Source organism: Chlorocebus sabaeus, chromosome 21, assembly GCF_047675955.1.
Source record: "Chlorocebus sabaeus isolate Y175 chromosome 21, mChlSab1.0.hap1, whole genome shotgun sequence".
Classification (NCBI taxonomy): domain Eukaryota; kingdom Metazoa; phylum Chordata; class Mammalia; order Primates; family Cercopithecidae; genus Chlorocebus; species Chlorocebus sabaeus.
The window spans coordinates 108,483,177-108,502,650 of record NC_132924.1 but is presented as its reverse complement, the minus strand read 5'-3'; the positions used below and the strand labels follow the sequence as shown (position 1 = coordinate 108,502,650).

Sequence of the window (19,474 nt, the reverse complement as noted above, 5' to 3'; positions counted from 1 at the left end):
AAAGGGTTATATTATTTTACCAATAGTAAAAAGCTTATTCCTTTGGGAATTTTTATTTTTATTTTTACTTTTTGGAGGTGGAGGTCTTGCTCTCTCACCCAAGCTGGAGTGTAGTAGCGTGATCTTAGCTCACCGTGGCCTCACACCCTGGGTTCAAGTGATCCTCCCGCCTCAGCCTCCTGGTTAATTTTTTAAATTTTTTGTAGAGACAGGGTCTTGCTATATTGCCCAGGCTGGTCTTGAACTCCTGGCCTCAAGTGATCCTCCCACCCAAGCCTTCCAAAGTGCTGGAATTACAGGCATGAAGCACTGCACCTGGCAAGGACTTAGATTTTTAATTAGATATGTATTTTTATTTAATTAGATTTGTGTTTAAGATTTCCCCTCCCCAGATGACAAAGATGTAAGTTATTTAGTAGTAACAGTTATGTTACTACTAAATGGTATTTTTGAACCATTTCCATTTTTATCCATTCTAAATTCTCTCATTACTATGAAAGGTGGCATAAAAGTAATATTGACAACAGCACCTACAGAGCAGAAAATTCCAAAAAACTATAAGGATTAATATAAATAATTTTTAATTAAATTGTATTTTTTCTTAGTATAAAAAGCATATATTCAAAATTATTTGTACTTTGATAAATACATTTAAAAAATAAACTTTACTAATTAAAATCTGTTAAATTATATTTATTATTTTATTTCATGGAAGTGACTTAGGTTGGTTTTGATTATGAATAGTTGAGAGTATAATTGGAGTGTCAAGTACATTTTTTCCTTTGATTAGCAAAATCAGTCTATATTATTCAGTTTTTGAAGCTAGTAGCTTAAGAGTTAAGTAACTGCTAGAAGTATATAAGGCCTTTTGTAGTTCTATGATCTTAATGTGCTAAGAAGTCACATAGATTTTGCACGTACTTAATTTGTAATATGACATGTTTAACTTCCAGTAGCGTGGGTACTTATTAAGTACGAAAGTGAGCTGTGTATCTGATACTCATCACTATTTTTCTTCCCAACAGAAACAATCCCAGTATCATCCTCTACAGACTGGCAAGCAGCTTTTGGCTTTGGTTCTTCTAAACAACCAGAGGATGACTTGGGTTTTGATCCCTTCGATGTCACTCGAAAAGCCTTAGCAGACCTGATTGAGAAGGAACTGTCTGTTCAAGACCAACCTTCCCTTTCACCCACATCTCTTCAGAACTCCTCTTCACACACTACAACCGCCAAAGGTCCAGGCTCTGGATTCCTGCATCCTGCTGCAGCTACAAATGCCAATTCTCTCAATAGTACCTTTTCAGTCTTGCCCCAGAGGTTCCCTCAATTTCAGCAGCACCGAGCGGTTTATAATTCATTCAGTTTTCCAGGCCAGGCAGCCCGCTATCCTTGGATGGCCTTTCCACGCAATAGCATCATGCACTTGAACCACACAGCAAACCCCACCTCAAATAGTAATTTCTTGGACTTGAATCTCCCGCCACAGCACAACACAGGTCTGGGAGGGATCCCTGTAGCAGGTAGGTTCATTTAAAGCCTTTGAGAATTTTTGAATAACTCATATTTTCAGGTTGTTGGGTGGACAGGGAAGGAACTGTTGAATAACAGAGTATTAATATCTTGGAAATTTCTATGAAAAATTAGTCTTTATCATAATCTAAAATATATTTTTCATTAGATGGATGCCTTGTAATATTGAGCTTTATAAGGATGGTGGAGTATTATTGTTTGGAAGCATTTTACTTAATAGGATAATTACCAAACTTTCTATGGTATTTAAATGAAAAAGAAGAAAATGGTCTCTGAAGTTATGGTACTATAAAGTCCAACACCGTGGTGAAAATTAAGATTTTATATTCTAAAGTAAAATGGTTAAGAACATTTTTTTTAATGATAATTAATGAGAGCATGAGGGATAAAGCCACTCTCTATCCACTTTTGGCAGTTACTTGTTTTGACTGATACACACATACACACACATCAAAACTGAGCTATAAATAAAGTACTTGAGAACTCATTATTAATGTTTTACAAGCATATCATATGTCTCAGACATATACCTTTTGTGAAAGAGAAATTGTTCAAGGAAAGATACTTTCCCATTTGATCTGCCACCATGTTTTTATTTCTAGGGAAAAATATGAAGTATATATAAGGTAATGTAAGTTTGATGCCAAAATACTTCTGGTTTTGTACTGCTACCCTTGAAGGTTTCAGAACTTTTGGGTTTTAAGATTCTATATAACATTTTTTAGATGAAGTATCTTCTTTATCCAAGGGAGTCATTCTTGTTAATAGTGTTCTCATTTAACCTTGGCCTTAGAGACGATGTTAAAAAAAAGTTTGTTTCTCTCCTGATTCTCTCAAGTGAAATAGAATAATGATTCTCTCAAGTAGAGTACAATAGTTTCTCACTCTGTTAGAATAGTTCTTCACATAATTCATACAATTTATTGTTATCCCTTGTCAGGTATGGCATGGCACAGTATTATCGTAATAGGATGCTTTCATCAGCAGCAAGGTGTTTACTCTCTTGTTTTTAGCAAAGTTGATAGATGAATTTACAGAGGTCTATCAAAGTTCTTTATCCCTATTCCCTTTGGGACCGACAATATTTCATGTTCTAGACAAGTAGCTAGGTTAAGAGAGTATAGTTTGTGGCTGTTGACATAGTGAAATTAACTATTGATACAGTGAAGTTAATTTACATAAGCCTGGTAGCACCTAATGTAGTGACTTGCACAGTGATGGGACTCTTACTTGTTCATTTAATTATGGTAGTTAGTAGGTAACCCAGAGTGACATTTTTCAGTCCTCTTCTTCTACATGATACTTGTGAAACAATGTGTTCAGTTCCAAATACTCCTTTTATTTCCTTCCATTCAAGATAGCATACTAGAATGTAATTTTCTTTCATTTTGCTTTAATCATTTAGAAATGTGGCATTTTAATTACTAGTAGTGTTTCTCATAATCAATTATAACATTCATTAAAAGTTAAAGTTAAGTTCCCCCAAATCATCAAAACATTTAAAAATTAGACCAATTACAGTGAATGTGAGGGTTCGTATTTGCCCATCAATGAATTAGGCCATGTGGGAAATATTAAAGATGTTTAAGATACGGATAAAATTTCCACATACTTAAAGTATAGTTGAAGAGACTAAAATAATGTATGAAAGTGGTAACTATATGTATGATACTGGAATCTGAGAGACATCAATGTACCCTGTAATTCTTGGGGAGGCTTCACTGAATAAGTAGGAATTGATCCCTACTATCGTATCTTAGATTTGGGTTAGGAGCAGGGGAAGAGAAAAGGCCTTTTATGTCGATGGAAACTTCCTGAGTAAAGGCATAGAGGGAGGAATTAGTATGCCATTACACTGAGAAGTAATACAGCTACCTCCTATAACAGGAGATGCTTCTTAAATTGTATAGATATAATGAATGAGAAGACGAGAAACTCTTGACAATGAGGCAAAATGGCATGGACTTGGAATGATGCCTTTATGGGATGCCTTTATGGGATTCTAAGTTATTAGATTCTAAGTAGGATGCCTTTATGGGATTCTAGTTATTAGCTGTCTTCTTTTTGTGCTTTTATTTGACTTATTACATGATGATCTTTGATTTTCTTCCAATTTCATAGTCATCATATTATTCCTTAGCACTGAAGAGTAGTTTTAACCCTTATATTTCAAACCAATATTCTCGGGATGCCACACTGGTAATGAGAAATCGCTGATTAGTAAGTTTAGTTGTCCTTGTGTTGGTTATTTAAAATCTTCATCTAAAGTAGATGCTTTATGGGAAAAATGTGGCATTAAATTATGGTCCTATCTTTGTGGATTTTGTTTCGATTTTTAAAATTTTTACCATATACTCAACCATAGAGCATTAAAAACTTTTTTTTTTCAGAGATGCTAAAAATGTAGTTACCAACTTTAGGTTCTGAATCATTGTTCTATTTGGTAGGGGGTGGGAGAGTTTATTTTGGATTTTCAATTTCAGGCTATGCAGACTTTCTTGGTATTTAAATGGTGACTTATGGTTAAGCTTATTATAAGGTTATTTTTAAGGCTCTGTTGACTAGAGAAATTTTAGTTTTAATATACCAACATTTTAAAATCTTTTATCAAGAGTCTCACACACCAGAATCCTCTCATGGATTATAAATATTTGGTAGATGCCTCAGGAAACTGAATGTGCTAAGCCTCAGAGTGTAATTGTAGCCAGAAGATTTAGGATTTTCAGTAACTGTTATAAATGACAGAAAGTGAAAACCTGGAAAACTATATACATCTTAACTATGTCTAATTTGAAGCAATTTAATACCTAGGTAACTCACTTGCACCAGTTGTAACTCACTTGCACCTGAGTTGAACTATTGAAACGGATTCAACTTTGTATCTTCTAGCAGTTATCATGATACCTTACACAGGGCAGCTGTCACTAAATGCTTCAATAATAGAGAGAGTACATACTTGTTTCAGTGGGACCTGCTACTTTAAGATATACTTAGACAATATTTTAAACTAATTCTACACTCTGGAAAGGCATGTATATTTATTCTCTATATATGTAGAGCAAAATATGGTCTCTGACCTATACGAGCAAATCAGAGACGGCAGTCACCTACATGTCGTACAAATACAGTGTCTACTTATTATATATTTGTACTTAAATTTTTATTTTTGGTTTGTTCAATGAATTATTAAAGATTGATATATCTGAAACCTATCATGGGAAAAACAGTTGCCAGAGGTTTGACAGAAATGCAGCTTCCCTTTTTTTTGGTCTAATAGAAAACTTTTTTTGTGTTTAAAATTAGTAGTTATTTCCTTAATTAGGTGAAACCTTTTTTAGCAGCGTTTGGTTTACTAAGTTTAGAAAGATTTTTGAAATAAATATTCTTGGGGGAAATTTTGATTCATGGGCAGGTATAGTAAATTCATTCAGATCTTTTCTTTATTATTGGAACCATGTGCCTTCTTTCTAAAAAGTTATTTACCTTGTCCTAAAAAGTGACTTTATTTTGTCCAGTTCCTTCATTTTAGGAATAGCAAAGCTGTGTTTCAGAAAGCTTAAATAATTTGTTAATGATCACATACCTCAATTATTAGTGGAATTAGGATAAGAACTTAGATCTCAAATTCAACAATGGAAATGTTTTTGTACTACAATGATGCCCTCCTTCATAAATGAAGATCACTGGCATGTACTTTAACTTGGCTTTCTTCCCGTGGTAATTGATTTTTGCTCTCACACACTTGCAAGTCCCTTTTTATCAACAGTATCAACTCATGAGACAAATTGGCCCAGCTCAGGGGTGTATGGCCTATTGATACAAAATAAAGTTTATCGACTTGATGGAAATCAGTCTCTTTCTTAGTCCTTATTAATATCATTTTCTCACTAAGAACTCTAGTCTAAAATTTGCTTTACACAGCCTCATTGCTATGTACTTGGGGTCTATAAGAATCTTTGCCAATTTACTGAAAAACTACAAAATCACCTGTTATATGGATTGACAGACTCTTTTTCTGCTTTGTCAGTTATCTTTCCAAATGTAATTTTGCAGATTTGTTTAAAAGAAAAAAAAACTCTGCCAAGTTGTTTTTATTCCATGATGTTAAAAATTATTTGAAAAACATAAGTCAGTAAGCATTGTTGTTTCAAGATATACCTCAAAAATTTGAAACTGTTTAGGATTGGATTTTTTTTTTTCATGTTTTTGTAAATTTAAACTTTACTTTTGAGAGGGCATTTTTCTTTAAATTTTCTTTGTTTCTGAACTGTTTTAACAGTGACTTGATTGAATTTTGAGTCATGTGTGAAACAAGTCACTTGTAGTCAAATAATTATCAGTTATAATCAGGAGAACTGATCTCATTCATCTATGATTCTCTGACCTAGAAGTAGTCATCTCATTTTCAGTCAATTGGATCATTGTACTGTTAACATGTTACTATTTTTTCAGTGACTTCAAAGGTAAACTTGAATTTTCAGATGCTGTATGTTAATTTACTAAGTTAATATTTATAGGTATTATTTCATTTTTTTCTAGTACATAATTTATGCTTTTAAAACATGGATTTATAATTTTTCTCTTAAAAATCAGTTTTCACTTCTGTAAAGCAAGGTTTAATTTTTTCACAAAATACTATTAATATTTACCATTTATTAGGAGTATCTATAAGAGGTCCAATTGGCTTGGAAAAGAATGGCTTTCCTGGTCTTTTTTTTTTTTTTTTTTTTGGTAGTATATTTATAATCTAAATCTATTTTATTTGTTCTTATCTCTGACACAATATTACTTAGGATATATTTAGAATATAACTACTTTCCAGGTACTTGATAAGTTTATATTTTAAAATTCATGTCTTGTTTCACACCTGGATTCCAAACATTAAGCATGTATTTTATATATGTATCAGCATTCCAAATATTGAAATCATTTTTAAAGGGACTGTTAACAAATCTAGTCACCCATAACTAGACCATGACTGACTTTTCCACAGGGGAAGAAGAGGTGAAGGTTTCGACCATGCCACTGTCAGCCTCTTCCCATTCATTACAACAAGGACAGCAGCCTACAAGTCTCCACACTACTGTGGCCTGACAACAGAACTGAGAGGAGAGGATTAGACTCTGGGGTGCTTGCATGGGCAACTGGATTTTTGCATGATTCCTTTATGATTTTGCATTTAATGTATACACCCAAAAGAGCCAATATAAACGTTCCTGATGCCTACAGCTAGCGTGTTACCTCATAGTTGCTGAAGTATTTCTTCATTAGGCCTTTAACATAATTTATTAGTGTAATAATTTTGGCATTGTTTCTCATGAGTGATACTATTTCTAACTCATAAAAACAAAACTTGTAGTACTAAGATCCCAGGTGAGATTAGCTAGAATTGTTCTTATTTTGGCTCTATTATTGAAAAATTATACAAAGGTAATGGTAGTACCTTTTTTTCTGGTTTGTGAAAAAATAATATCCTAATCTCCTGAAAAATTTGAAAATTAACAAGATAATGTCTGTTGCGTTCTTTGAATACTTGAGAAGAAAGAATACATAAAAACAAAATCGGTGGTGTCATTTAATGCTCAGAAGGATATTGTTGGCGATTGTTTTTAGTTGTCTAGATTTATATCCTATAATATGCATTACATGTGTAGAAACTGTTTTGTTCTCTCTCTTTTGCACTTTTGCACTTTCTTTTTGAATGGTTGTTAATTATGCGTAGATCGTTAAAAGATAATTATAGCCTAAATGCAATATAATCTCTTTTCTAATGCACTGCCTAGTATACCAGGAAATGCCTCAAAAACAGAACTTCAGTTTATAGTTGACTTATCTGAAACTTGAATACCGAGTAAACATTGTATGTGAAAAGCAACCATGGTAGTGTAACATTGTTACTGAACAAACAGTAATTCTGTGGGATATTGTTTTGGAAATTCATTGTTTAATAATTAAAATGTGATAATAAGATAATATTATAAGTACCTGACCAGAATGAGACTAAGGCAGAAGACAAGAGATTGGATGTCCTCTAAAATTAGGCCACCTAAATTGTAACAGATAATTTTAATCAAGAGAATAGTGGAGTACTTTATTAGGACATAATGTGAAGTGATATTTCTGAAAATACATTTCTTGAAATAGTTTTAAAACTGATAATAAAAGAAAAGAAACTGTACTTAGTTCGGAACAATGGACAAAAGCTGATTCAGAAAACATGGCCATATTCTGCCTAAATGAAGCATCTGGGAAGAAAGGGAAAGTCACACCTCCTTTTGATATTTTAACCATTGTGATAAAAGGTATGCTTTAATTTGTTAAAAAAAAAAAGTATGAAAGGGGATAATGTGAATACAAAAAAAGAAGCCTGGAGATTGAAAATAATAATAGAACATGTTATTAGGAGATGGTACTTAATGTCATGTTGGAGTTTTCAAGGTTACCTCTATATAAAATTGGATTACTTTCTACTAGATATAATGTGACAAATTAAATGACTTTATCCCAAGGTACAGTGAGGTAAACAAAAATCTATTCTTAGATATCCTTAGATTTGGTTAACTGAGGCTGTAGAAGCAGCAAATTGTCTAGCCATTTAAGTTATTTTTGTAAAATTCAGCGTAAATATCAATCGCTAATTTCTATCTAGAAGTGATTTTAAGACATTACAAGAACATTGCCAATTTGGAAAATACCAATAAAATACTGTAGACTTATTAAACATCAGCCTTTTACTATAGCTTAATTTAATTATGGTTTTCATTTTTACTGTAAGAGGCCAGGACTTCACTTATGTCTCCTGTGGGGCTGAGGCTCCTGGGCCTTGTTATTATAACAAACTCTGGCTCCTTATAATGATGCCTACTAGCTCAAAGCTTTCTCCAGCCTTCAGTGTTAGCCTTTCATTGCCTGGATCTTCTTACAAAGCCATACCAAGTGGTTAGTTCCATTTGCTGCTTGGTGTTGAGAGGTATACCTGTTAAATGAGGCTTCTTTCCTTTCTCATTCATAGTCAGTGTGGAAAAATCATCAGGTAGTTTGCCCAGATATGCCAGAGCCCTAAATAAAATCCCAAAATGATCTCCCTGCCTGCTTCTCCTCCCCACTCCCACTTACATGCACACCATAAATCAGGAAAATGCTTTTTGGGCAATTAGACTTTGACTTCTAAATTTTTACATAGAATGGCTAAACATGATCTTTTGACTCACTTTGTAATCCCTAGACCGACCTTGTAAACTTCACCTTTTTGCTTACCTAGTATTTTATTTAAATATGTTTTTTTTAAAAAACTGAAGTCTTAAAATCATAGTCATAATTAATTTTACACTAAAGGACAGAAGAAATTGTATAACACATAAAAGAAGCCAGCACTTCACATAGCAAGCAAATTGAAACCCAAATGACAGAAGAATGACAAATTCTTTAAAAGCTTCAGGTTTTGATGTTGTTGTTGTTGTTGTTAAATTCCTGCATGATGCATCATGTGCAAGGCAAACTTAATACACTTTTATACCCTTAACCTTTATAAAGTGACTAGCTTTTCCCTTAACATAGGAATTTTTAACCTGGAGCAGACTTTTGAGAGTACATACAGAATTGTGGGTTTGTGTGCATGTACATATGTCCATTTTTTTCTGGGGAGAAGATCCATAGTTACTAGATTTGTGAAGGATTTGGTGACATGCTTCTCCTATCAAAAAAAAAAAAAAAAAAAAGAACAGCTGCCTTGAAATGTTTTTAGTGCCACTTTAGGGAATAGAGTCCTGTACTGAATGATTTTAGTTGTATGATGAATTATAAGTGCCTCTTTATTTTCTCTTAAGATTCCATTAGAAAATATTTTCTGACTAATAATGCTTTCCTTTTCATCCTATTATTGAGTTTTCGTTTTCCACATGTCACTTTTGTGTACTCTCCCCTTATTTTGACAAAGCATTAATTAAATATTTGAGTACCTATTCTGTATAGTGACTTGAACTAGATCTTGAGAGATATAAGGTTGAATAAAATACGGACCTTATCATCAAGGATAAGGATTCTAGTGACAATTATATTTCACATTATTTCTATCAGGTCTTGATAATATTTTAATCACAGGAACCACCATAGCACTCCAGACTCATTTTATTATTTATCATCTCTCAGTAACTGCTCTGATAGTGGCAACAAAGGGTATTGAATACTTATATTTCAGATTTTAAAATTTATGATAATTTGGAGGGAGGTGAAAAAAACTTTGCTAGGAAAGATATACGTTCATTATTCCACGGATGTGTGAGCTCATGTCTCTTTCTCTTAGCATCCTGGGAATTAAGTAGAGCCTTCTGTGTAGGTGTTCCTTTAAAGAAAACAACTTTAATGCATTTTACCTCTGCACATTTCCACTGACATGGCTTCTATTTGTACGGTATTCCAGGCACTGTCAAGACTGCCAGAGCTCTGGGCTGCTGTAACACAGGTCCGTAGGTGCTCCCACAGAAGCATTGCCTCAGAAAGACAAGAGAAAGGAACAAATTGCAGGTGCTTTGAAATCTTACAGTGGCCTGTAGGGGTTGGGATAGGGCAGTAAGGAGATCAGTTGAGGTATTCAGGTACAGGTAAGCTTGGATAAGTATGCTTAAAGCCTTGAAAACCAGAAGAGTTTAGTCTTGATGCGAATGTGGTCAGTGGTAGAGAACTATAAGTTCTTGGCAAAAATGTAGCTTGATCATAGCATTTTAAGAAGAGTAATTGGGTAATAGATTTGATTGCAATTAGGACCAGTTAGAAAGTAATTCCAGTAATATGCCGTTGCTGGCCAGTGCAAATAAGTTGGCCTAGACTAGCACAGTAGTGGTTGGAATGGAGAAGAACTATGAATTAGAAATTGGAAAGCATAAGAGCTGAGAAAAGGCTTTCAGATTTGGTTAGATCTCTGGTGATCTTTAAAACTGTAACTTTCAGAGAAAGGTACAGAATGGAAGCCCATCGTTTCAGGATGAATGAGGAAATGTCAAGAATATGTATGCAGCAGTCATTGACTACTTAGTGTTAAGACATTTGACAACAAAGTTGAAGAGAAAAATAAGATGCTAACTAGGTGGGTGGTAGATCTTAGAAGGCATTGCTTTAATATAAGGGAGAAGAAGAACCTAAATATTTAAAGGCAGACCATACAGAGCCAACTGAGAGGAAGAGATTGGCAGTGCTGAAGAGAAGATAGCTCCTTCAGTAGGATGACAGATGTCTTTGGGGGAAAGAGATAAGCTCCTGAGAGGAGAATGTGGGTTAGCTTAAGAGAGGTGGGTGGCCGGGTACGGTGGCTCACGCCTGTAATCCCAGCACTTTGGGAGGCCGAGGCAGGCGGATCACGAGGTCAGGAGATCGAGACCATCCTGGCTAACACGGTGAAACCCCGTCTCTACTAAAAATACAAAAAAAATTAGCCGGGCATGGTGGCGGGCATCTGTAGTCCCGGCTACTCAGGAGGCTGAGGCAGGAGAATGGCGGAACCCAAGAGGCGGAGCTTGCAGTGAGCAGAGATCGCGCCACTGCACTCCAGCCTGGGCGACAGAGCGAGACTCCGTCTCAAAAAAAAAAGAGAGGTGGGCTATATCTTCCTCTGTGATTTGTAAGAGCAAGAAGAACCTGGAGAAAGAGAAAGATGAGAATTGATGAAAGGGCTCATATGAGTAATTATTAAAAGGCATTATTGTTTGAAAACGGGTGAAAGTGGAATTGGGAGCTTGTTAAAGAAGGAGATGTAAAAAAAAAAAAAAGTCTTCTATGAGAATAAGCCCAGAAATGCATTGTAAATAGTTGCTGTATGTTTTTATATAAAGCAAGATAAGAGTCAGCTTAAAGATCTCTCAAGTTCAAATATATATGGTTTTGTATGTTCCTCTGGTTTAGCACAAAGCATGAGTGGAAAAAACGAATATTGAGAGTTTGGTTAAAAGGGGGAAAAGACAAAGACATAGAGACATTCAAGAAGACCACAATGAAATGCATAATCTTGTGCCAAGAAGAGTCTATTAAGGCAGTTTCCTGTGAAGAAATGGTGTGAGTGATGTGGAAGGGAGGTGAATGATTTTAGATTTTGACAATGACAAAGAACATGTTAGTGTTGCTAAGGGAATGATAACTGGGAGACTGTGGTCACTGTGATAACCACTCAATGCTAAATGATGATTGAGAACCAGAGAAAGGAGAGGGCTGGAGGTTGGAAAGAAGCTTGTCTTTTGTAACCCTTTATACTCTCTCCTCCAGTCTTCATGAGTGTAGGAAGTCAAACTATGTGAGAGAGAATTGTAGAAAGCCTGGAAGCAATTCCATGCATCCGCAGTTGGGCACCTGCGGAATCCTGGGTCAGGTTTCCAGTGAGTTGAAAATGATGAAAGGAAAACTTCCTTCCTCAAAGCACGGTAGGAGGACCAGGAAAAGCCAGGGATGAGATGAGACAGGTGTAAGTAATCAAGCCCCAGTGAGTGTGAGGAATTGGTAGAAATGTTACTTATGATGTGAAAGATTTAGACAGAGGGTTTAGGTATGGTGTATGATGAGTTCGGTAGTTGTGGAGCCCTTATTACAGGTAATATAGCTTCTCCCAAACTCACAGGCAAACTGGAAAGCTTTTTTAAAAATGGGCTTCCACCTATGAAGGGAAAGTATCTCTTCTTACATAGTTGGCTTAGGTAGGGCATTCTGCTTTATTTATATATCAAATAAGAATTAAAAGTAAGGTATTGGTGAACAGTAGAGATAAATTAAGAATTTTATTGTAACAGGTTATAAAAATATTTTGATAATTTCCCCCAAAGAGAATGTACTATATGAATAAATAAAATCTATAAAATATTGGGCTAATTTACCCTTGTTTCTTATATTTTGTGTACTTAGGAGGTGACCTCTAGGAAAAAATTGCTGAAGAGGTAGTAGAGCAGGGTGAGGATACTGTATACTGTTATCCCTAGGTATCTGTAGGGCATTGGTTCCACAGATAGCAAAATTCTCGGATTCTCAGGTCCTCAATATAAGATAGTGTAGTATTTGCATATGACCTGCACATATATGGCAGGCTGTACATTTTAAATAATCTCTAGATTACTTCTAATACCTATTACAATGTAAGTGCTATGTAAATAGTTGTTATACTATATTGTTTAAGAGACTAATGACAAAAAAATCTGCATGCTTAATAAATTACACAGTTTTTAAAAAAATATTATCTATTCGAGGTTGGTTGAATCCACAGATGTGAAAACCCCAGCCCAGATACCTGGGGTCAACTGTGTTTTTTTTTTTTTCTCCTAGTCAGTTAATAGCAAATATTCCCAGTTTGGAAGCAACCTTAGTTTTCTTTTTTTTGTTGTTGTTGTTGAGACGGAGTCTCGCTCTGTGCCCCAGGCTGGAGTGTAGTGGTAGTGGCGCGATCTCGGCTCACTGCAAGCTCCGCCTCCCGGGTTCACGCCATTCTCCCGCCTCAGCCTCCCGAGTAGCTGGGACTGCAGGCGCCGCCACCAGGCCCGGCTAATTTTTTTTGTATTTTTAGTAGAGACGGGGTTTCACCATGTTAGCCAGGATGGTCTCGATCTGCTGACCTTGAGATCCACCCACCTCGGCCTCCCAAAGTGCTGGGATTACAGGCTTGAGCCACCGCGCCCGGCCCTTAGTTTTCTAATAAAGTGTTTTAAAACTCACTCCATATATGTCAGCTGCAATATGAACTGTGACATTTAAAAAGGATAATGCTTCAAAGTACAAATCATTGCTCAAGAATACTGTTTGTGAAACCTTGCTGATGGATTGAGAAGCCACTGCTCCTTGGACCTCCTTACCACCCTGTGATTTGCTTCTGTGAGTTGTAATCGAGCCACCTAACATTGCTGGTCATACTAGCCTTCCACTTCTTAGTCAGGGGCTATTTCCAAAGAATCACTCTTGATAATTCAAGAAGCATTAAGAAGATTGTACTCGCTTTTTGGTCTTTTAGAGAGTCTTCTCTGGGTTTGAGTTATAGAGAAATTGAGTTTAGGTACCTAGAACTGAGAACAAACCTAAGTAACCTAGCCACTTGAGAAATGGACTGAAGTACCCAGATGTTCCATAAAACAGCTTGAAGTTGTTGACCTTGAGAACCAGTTCCTTTTCTTCAGGTTCCTCTTGAACACACTTCCTAAGGCAACTATTGACTTCACTGTCTTAGCCCACTTTACCTTTATTCTAAAGGTAAAGGAACATACTGTGCTTATAACAATTTTGTTGTTCCAGCTCCTGTTGGGTGCTTAGACCCACTATTGTGCTGTTACAAAGCAACATCCTAAAATGCTTTTTCCTCTTATATAATTTATAAAACTTTTAATGCACCCATTACCTTTCTTTCTTTTTTATAGTGGGTGAAAGTCACGTAACATTGAATTAATTATTTTAAAGTGTATGATGCAGTGACCCAGTACCATTTTTTAATTATCTCAATGGTAAAATAGCAGAATAAGTAACCTACTCTGCTGAAAGAATTTTAGTCTGTTCCTTGTTGGGGCTGTGTGGTAATAGCTGCTTCTAGATTCTGTGTTTTACCCAGTAGGCTAAAAGGCAAATGTTAAACCTTAAAATATTCCGTATTTCTGAACGGCAGTACTCCTGCAACTTAAGCTTGTGAATCAAGCAACTTTTATACAACCTTTTAAAAAGGTGTTGGGGGGGCAATGCAAGGAGCTCTAGGCAAGAGACAGGAGATTTGCTTTTCTGAGTGGTAAAAATGTTTGAAGCAACTCTAAATAGCTTTGAAATGCTAGTAACAGTCTTACTGTCTTCATGACATTTAATTAGCATTATGTAAGAAAGCATTTGTTTAGCAAAGGTAAACCATAAGCCTAGCTCTCTGTATGCATGTGCAGTTGAATGTGTATGTGTTTTTGTATAAAGCAATTTTCATTTAAATCCTCCACTTAATGAATGTAGCAGAGGAAGATGTCTCAGGTCATTTCGGTGACCTATGACCTATGTCTATTCATGTATTTATTCTTGCTGTGTCCCAATTAATTCATATCTTCAGGATAAATGCCATATTTTTATTGTCTTTCTCCAATTATTTTTTTTGAAGGAACCAAAGACGCTATTTAAATGCAATAAGGTTGTAATAATACTGGTGCCCACTTCACCCTGGTCATGTTTTTTCTGAACAGATATTTCATAGCTTTTCCTCATCAAATTCCAATCCCACCCCTAAGATACCCATCTATAACACAGTCTTTGGGAAAACCCAAGGAAAGGATAATTTAAAAATGATTTGTTTTGGAATCATGACACTTCAAAGCTATGAATAAATAAATGTAGTCTTTAACAATCCTTCTTTTAAAGACCAAGTAATAACAATGATGATAATAAACAAGGCTTCAAAGGATTGAGATTTGTCTATAGTCACATTCTAACAGTTTCTTTAGCCCTCACCATGTAAATGTGCTTTCATGCTTGTAACTCAGTGGAGGAAAAAACTTTTAAGATTCAGAATCTGTCTCTTCTGTAAACATTGTTGTGTCTTACAGTTTAATTATAGTAGTTCTCTCAAGTCAAGGGCTTACAACTGTGAATATCATTGCAAACAATGAATTTGAAGGCTTTCAAAATGACCACCAGCTGGCAGCTGTTGTCACAGATCCTGTAGGTTTTCAAAGCTGCCCTGTGTTAAATGTGGCCCAGTGATCTTAGAGTAACTTTAGCAGGGGAAAAAATTGTAACCTTGCAGGTACTCTTGAAATAAACTTACGGTAACTACATAATTACCATTGTTAGAACTAAAAGAGTAAAACAGGTGAAGTTTAATTTACCCAGGATTTTTCTGCAGTACCAAAGAGAATTTAGGGGCCAACACACATAACCACTAGACTGGTGACATCTCTAATATTACAAAATGGAAAAAAATTTATAGTAATGGCACTAAGATGTATTACATACACACTAAAGGTGTGATCTCAGATTCATCTTTGAAGAAGAGCTACCCTGTGCTACACCATGTAGAATGATAGCGTATCTGCTGATTTTTTTTTTCCCCACAATCAAGGAAGTTGTTGTTTTCAGCATAAGGAAACAGGCAGAGCTCCACAAGGATTTAAAGATGATAATGCTGTCACCATCTCCAAGAAGAAATGCAAGAAATCTGCAATCAACTTTTGTAGCCTAGCACTGTTTCTTAATATAGTGAGATATTGGCCCAAGGACTGCACTAGCGTTTACACTCTGTTATCACACTTGCATACTGAAATAATGTATCGATGGAACCGAAAGTAGTGATCTAGAACTTTTGTTCTAAAACGTTGTCATGTTATATGTTGGCATTTGCAAGAAGTCTGACAACTATTTATTTATTTTTATTTTTTCCGTTATTACATCTGTATGTTTAGTATCCAGCTAAAGGTAAAAGATTCCCTGGGTTATGACTTCATCAGCCAAGTAGGAAGTTTTGTCATTGGCCTTAAACTGAATGTTTGGTTACAGCCATAGTTCCACTTGGGTTTTCTCTGTTAAAAATGTTAGTTTCTAGTAAAATTCATGATTATGGATGGCTGATATACATATATATACACACACACACACATATATATATATACACACACATACATACATATACACACACATACCCTACTCCCCCCAGTTCCCATTTAGAGTAAGATTTGCTACCAGATAGGTTTCCTTTTCCTTCTAAACTTAACATTTACTAATTAATCTACCCGTAGTCTTCCCCTGGTTCCAGACAATTGTAACATATCTTGATTTCTAGTCTGCCCAGTGTTGATAGATGTAAACTCGTAAGACCTCACCTGCATTTTAAATGGTAGTGACTAATTGAAATGAAGCATATTATTAAAATAAGCAAGGATTTTATATAATCTCCAAATAAACACACAAAGCCCTGCAACCTTTGTTTTGTAACTTGCTTTCAGATTTTAACTATTGACTATTATGAGTCTCCTTCTGATAGCTTATGTTCACCTCTCTATCCAGTTTCTTTTTCTTTGGTCAAAGAAATTTCTTTCTCCATGTAATTTACCACAATTAGCAAGGAGATCATGACTAAATCTTAATGTACACTACCTGTATGATTTTCCTTCTGGATCCCTGACAGGCCTGAATTTTCCCTTTTCTTCTTCTTCTTTTTTTTTTTTGAGACAGGGTTTCCCCGTGTTGCCCAGGTTGGAGTGCAGTGGTGCAAACACGGCTTACTGCAACCTTGACCTCCCTGGCTCAAGTGATCCTCCCACCTCAGCCCCCCAGGTAGCTGGGGCTACGTTCACACACCACCACGCCTGGCTAGTTTTTGTATTTTAGACAGGTTTTGCCTTGTTACCAAGGCTGGTCTGAAACTCCTGATCTCAAGTGATCCATGCGCCTTGGCCTCCCAAAGTGCTGTGATTACAGGCGTGAGCCACCGTGCCTAGCCAGTTTTCCCGCTTCAAAGGAGAGAAGTCTCTCCCCATCAGTCTACTAAGTGTTTTCTCAGTCTTTTTACTCAATTACCAGAGTCAGCAGACCCTCTGTCTCCCCAGTAACTACTCTTACTCACCTTTCAGCTTATTCCAAACTGCCTTTGATCCTAAACGAGTATATATATATATTTTTTCCCTCCTTCTGTCTCTTTTATTTTGTTTGAGACACTCCATTGTCTAGGCTGGAGGGTAGTGGCGCGATGTTGGCTCGCTGTAAGCTCCGCCTCCCAGGTTCAAGTGAGTCTCCTGCCTCAACCTCCCAAGTAGCTGGGATTACAGGTGCAGGCCAACACGCTCGGCTAAGTTTTGTATTTTTAGTAGAGACAGGGTTTCACCTTGTTGACCAGGCTGGTCTCAAACTCCCAACCTCAGATGATCCACCTGCCTCGGCCTCCCGAAGTGCTGGGATTACAAGCGTGACCCACTGCGCCTAGCTTTCTCTCTCTTTTAAATCAAAAGAACACATTTAAACAGAAATCATAGTCTGGATTTTGGAGCAGATTGGGGAATGACCACGGCACTGTAAAATTTTGAATCAATAAAGATTTTTGACATTGTATAACTTGGGCATTTTTCAGTTCCCCCAACTTCTAAGATAATTCTAGCTCTTATAAAAAGTCAACACTGCTCAACAATATGACTAAAATTCAAAGTTTTGCAAATGTTTTTAATAAATTTTTTTTCAGTAAAGCAGTTCTAATTCAGTTTATAGCTCTAGCATATCTGAAGTAAGAATATTGCAGTTTCTGATTTGTATTTGAAAATATTTTCATCTGTTCTTTTTTGCCTTTCTTCTTTTGAAATAAGATTCAACATTGACTGAGAATTGGTTCTGTCAAGATTGTCTCTGGCAATCTGTCCCTAATTCAACTATAAATTATAGCTAAGGATGAACACTTAAATAATTATATATTTTAAATGATTTTTAAATTAAGGCCCCCGAGTGATGTGATGAGCATATACATTTTTGAATGCAGGGTCTCTTGAAACTGTCTTCCACAGGAGTATCATCATATAGGTCTGGAAAAGATGTGTTCTTATTAAGACTTAATTCCATTTAGATTGAGACACCATTTGCAAATTGAAAACAAAAAGTTTATATTTCCCCTAGTATGTGAATATACTGTAAGGAGGAATAAAAAGCAAAATAGTCTTTTTAAAAAACAGACTATCGTTTAGAGCTATTTTAGGTTCACAGCAAAATTGAGTGGAAGGTACAGAGACTTCTCATTACATTCCCTGCCCCTGTCACATGCACAGTGTTCTCCATTATAAGCACCCCCCCACCAGAGCGGAACATATGTTACAGTGTATGAATCCAATTGATGATCTGGGTAATGAATAGGTGGCACACAGAGGCGTTTCAGGGTCGTTTTTAGAAAGTACAGATTAGTTTTAAAACTAATGTAGCTTTTTCAGATTGTCTTCTTCCACTTAGTAATGTGCGTTTTAGTTTCCCCTAGCGTTATTTTTTAATCACACATTTTACATAGCTAAAATAATTGAATTTCAGAATATAAATGCTTATTTTAAAAAACAGACATTTGTTTTAAAAAAATCTGAAAACCTTAATAAATGTCTCTTGGTTTGGGTAACTAGCACAATGGGAAAGAACTCTTAAAGATGTACGTTTGGTCTGTTGTATTGGAAATGTTTATCACCATGGCTATATCCATCTCCACTTCATTTAGTTTTATAAAATAATGAAGTTATATCATTTTCTGAAATAATTTTTCTTCTGAAATTAAAGTAAATCATCATTTAATGCCTAAAGAGTACTCTCTAAAAATGAAACTTATAACTGGATTATGAAGAATCTGTCAATTAAAATGATGTTGCAGAAAAGTGAAAATTTTATTCTTATTTGGGATTTTTGTTATGTTGATTTAAATGCTTAAGACAATTCGATGCTGATAGGAGCCATCTTTTAGAAAAAGATAAGACTGACTGATCTTCACTATTGAAATAAAAGTGTGCTGTGTAATCAAATGCAGTAAAGAACTGGGTTTGATGTTTTAAATAACTTTTAGATAACTTGAGTCTTTTAATTTGGAAAATTATGAACATCAGCAATCTCAGGAATTTCAATAGATATATAACCATAAAGAGATTTACTGTATAGGAAGCAAAATACTTTCATCTGAATGTAAGCCTGAAGAGAAACTTCTGCCCCAATAAAAATATTTTATTGCCACTAAACAATCAAAAGCTATTACTGACTTCATTTGGAATGGCCAGTCCCGAGTGATCTGCAAAGAAATAAGCAGAACTTTACTTGACTAGCCTTAAAAAATAAAAAATGAAGAACAGCATGGTTTTTAGGAGGCTGTTAGAGAATGTCATAGCATCAAGCTCCAGAGAAAATGGTACAGAGCAGACATGCAATAAGTGTTTGTGGAAGGAAAATTGATGGTTGAAAGTGGTGTCAATTCTGGAGGCCTGCAAAGCATGGATCTGTTTTGTGTTAATCTGGACTT

At 35.6% G+C, this 19,474-nt stretch overlaps 1 protein-coding gene across 6 annotated transcripts in view; it reads left to right on the top strand.

The window, feature by feature from the left end:
- Positions 1–19,474, top strand: part of CNOT4 (CCR4-NOT transcription complex subunit 4) — a 140,257-nt gene that overhangs the window by 107,237 nt on the left and 13,546 nt on the right. For 4 of the 6 annotated variants that reach the window (XM_007983023.3, XM_007983021.3, XM_007983022.3 and 1 more), the window contains exon 10: positions 1,026–1,523. In XM_007983023.3, the coding sequence (XP_007981214.1) occupies positions 1,026–1,523 (498 nt within the window). Of the gene's footprint in view, positions 1–1,025; positions 1,524–6,526; positions 7,712–19,474 lie in introns of those variants that run through there. The other 2 variants (XM_007983026.3, XM_007983025.3) reach the window with 1 other exon arrangement.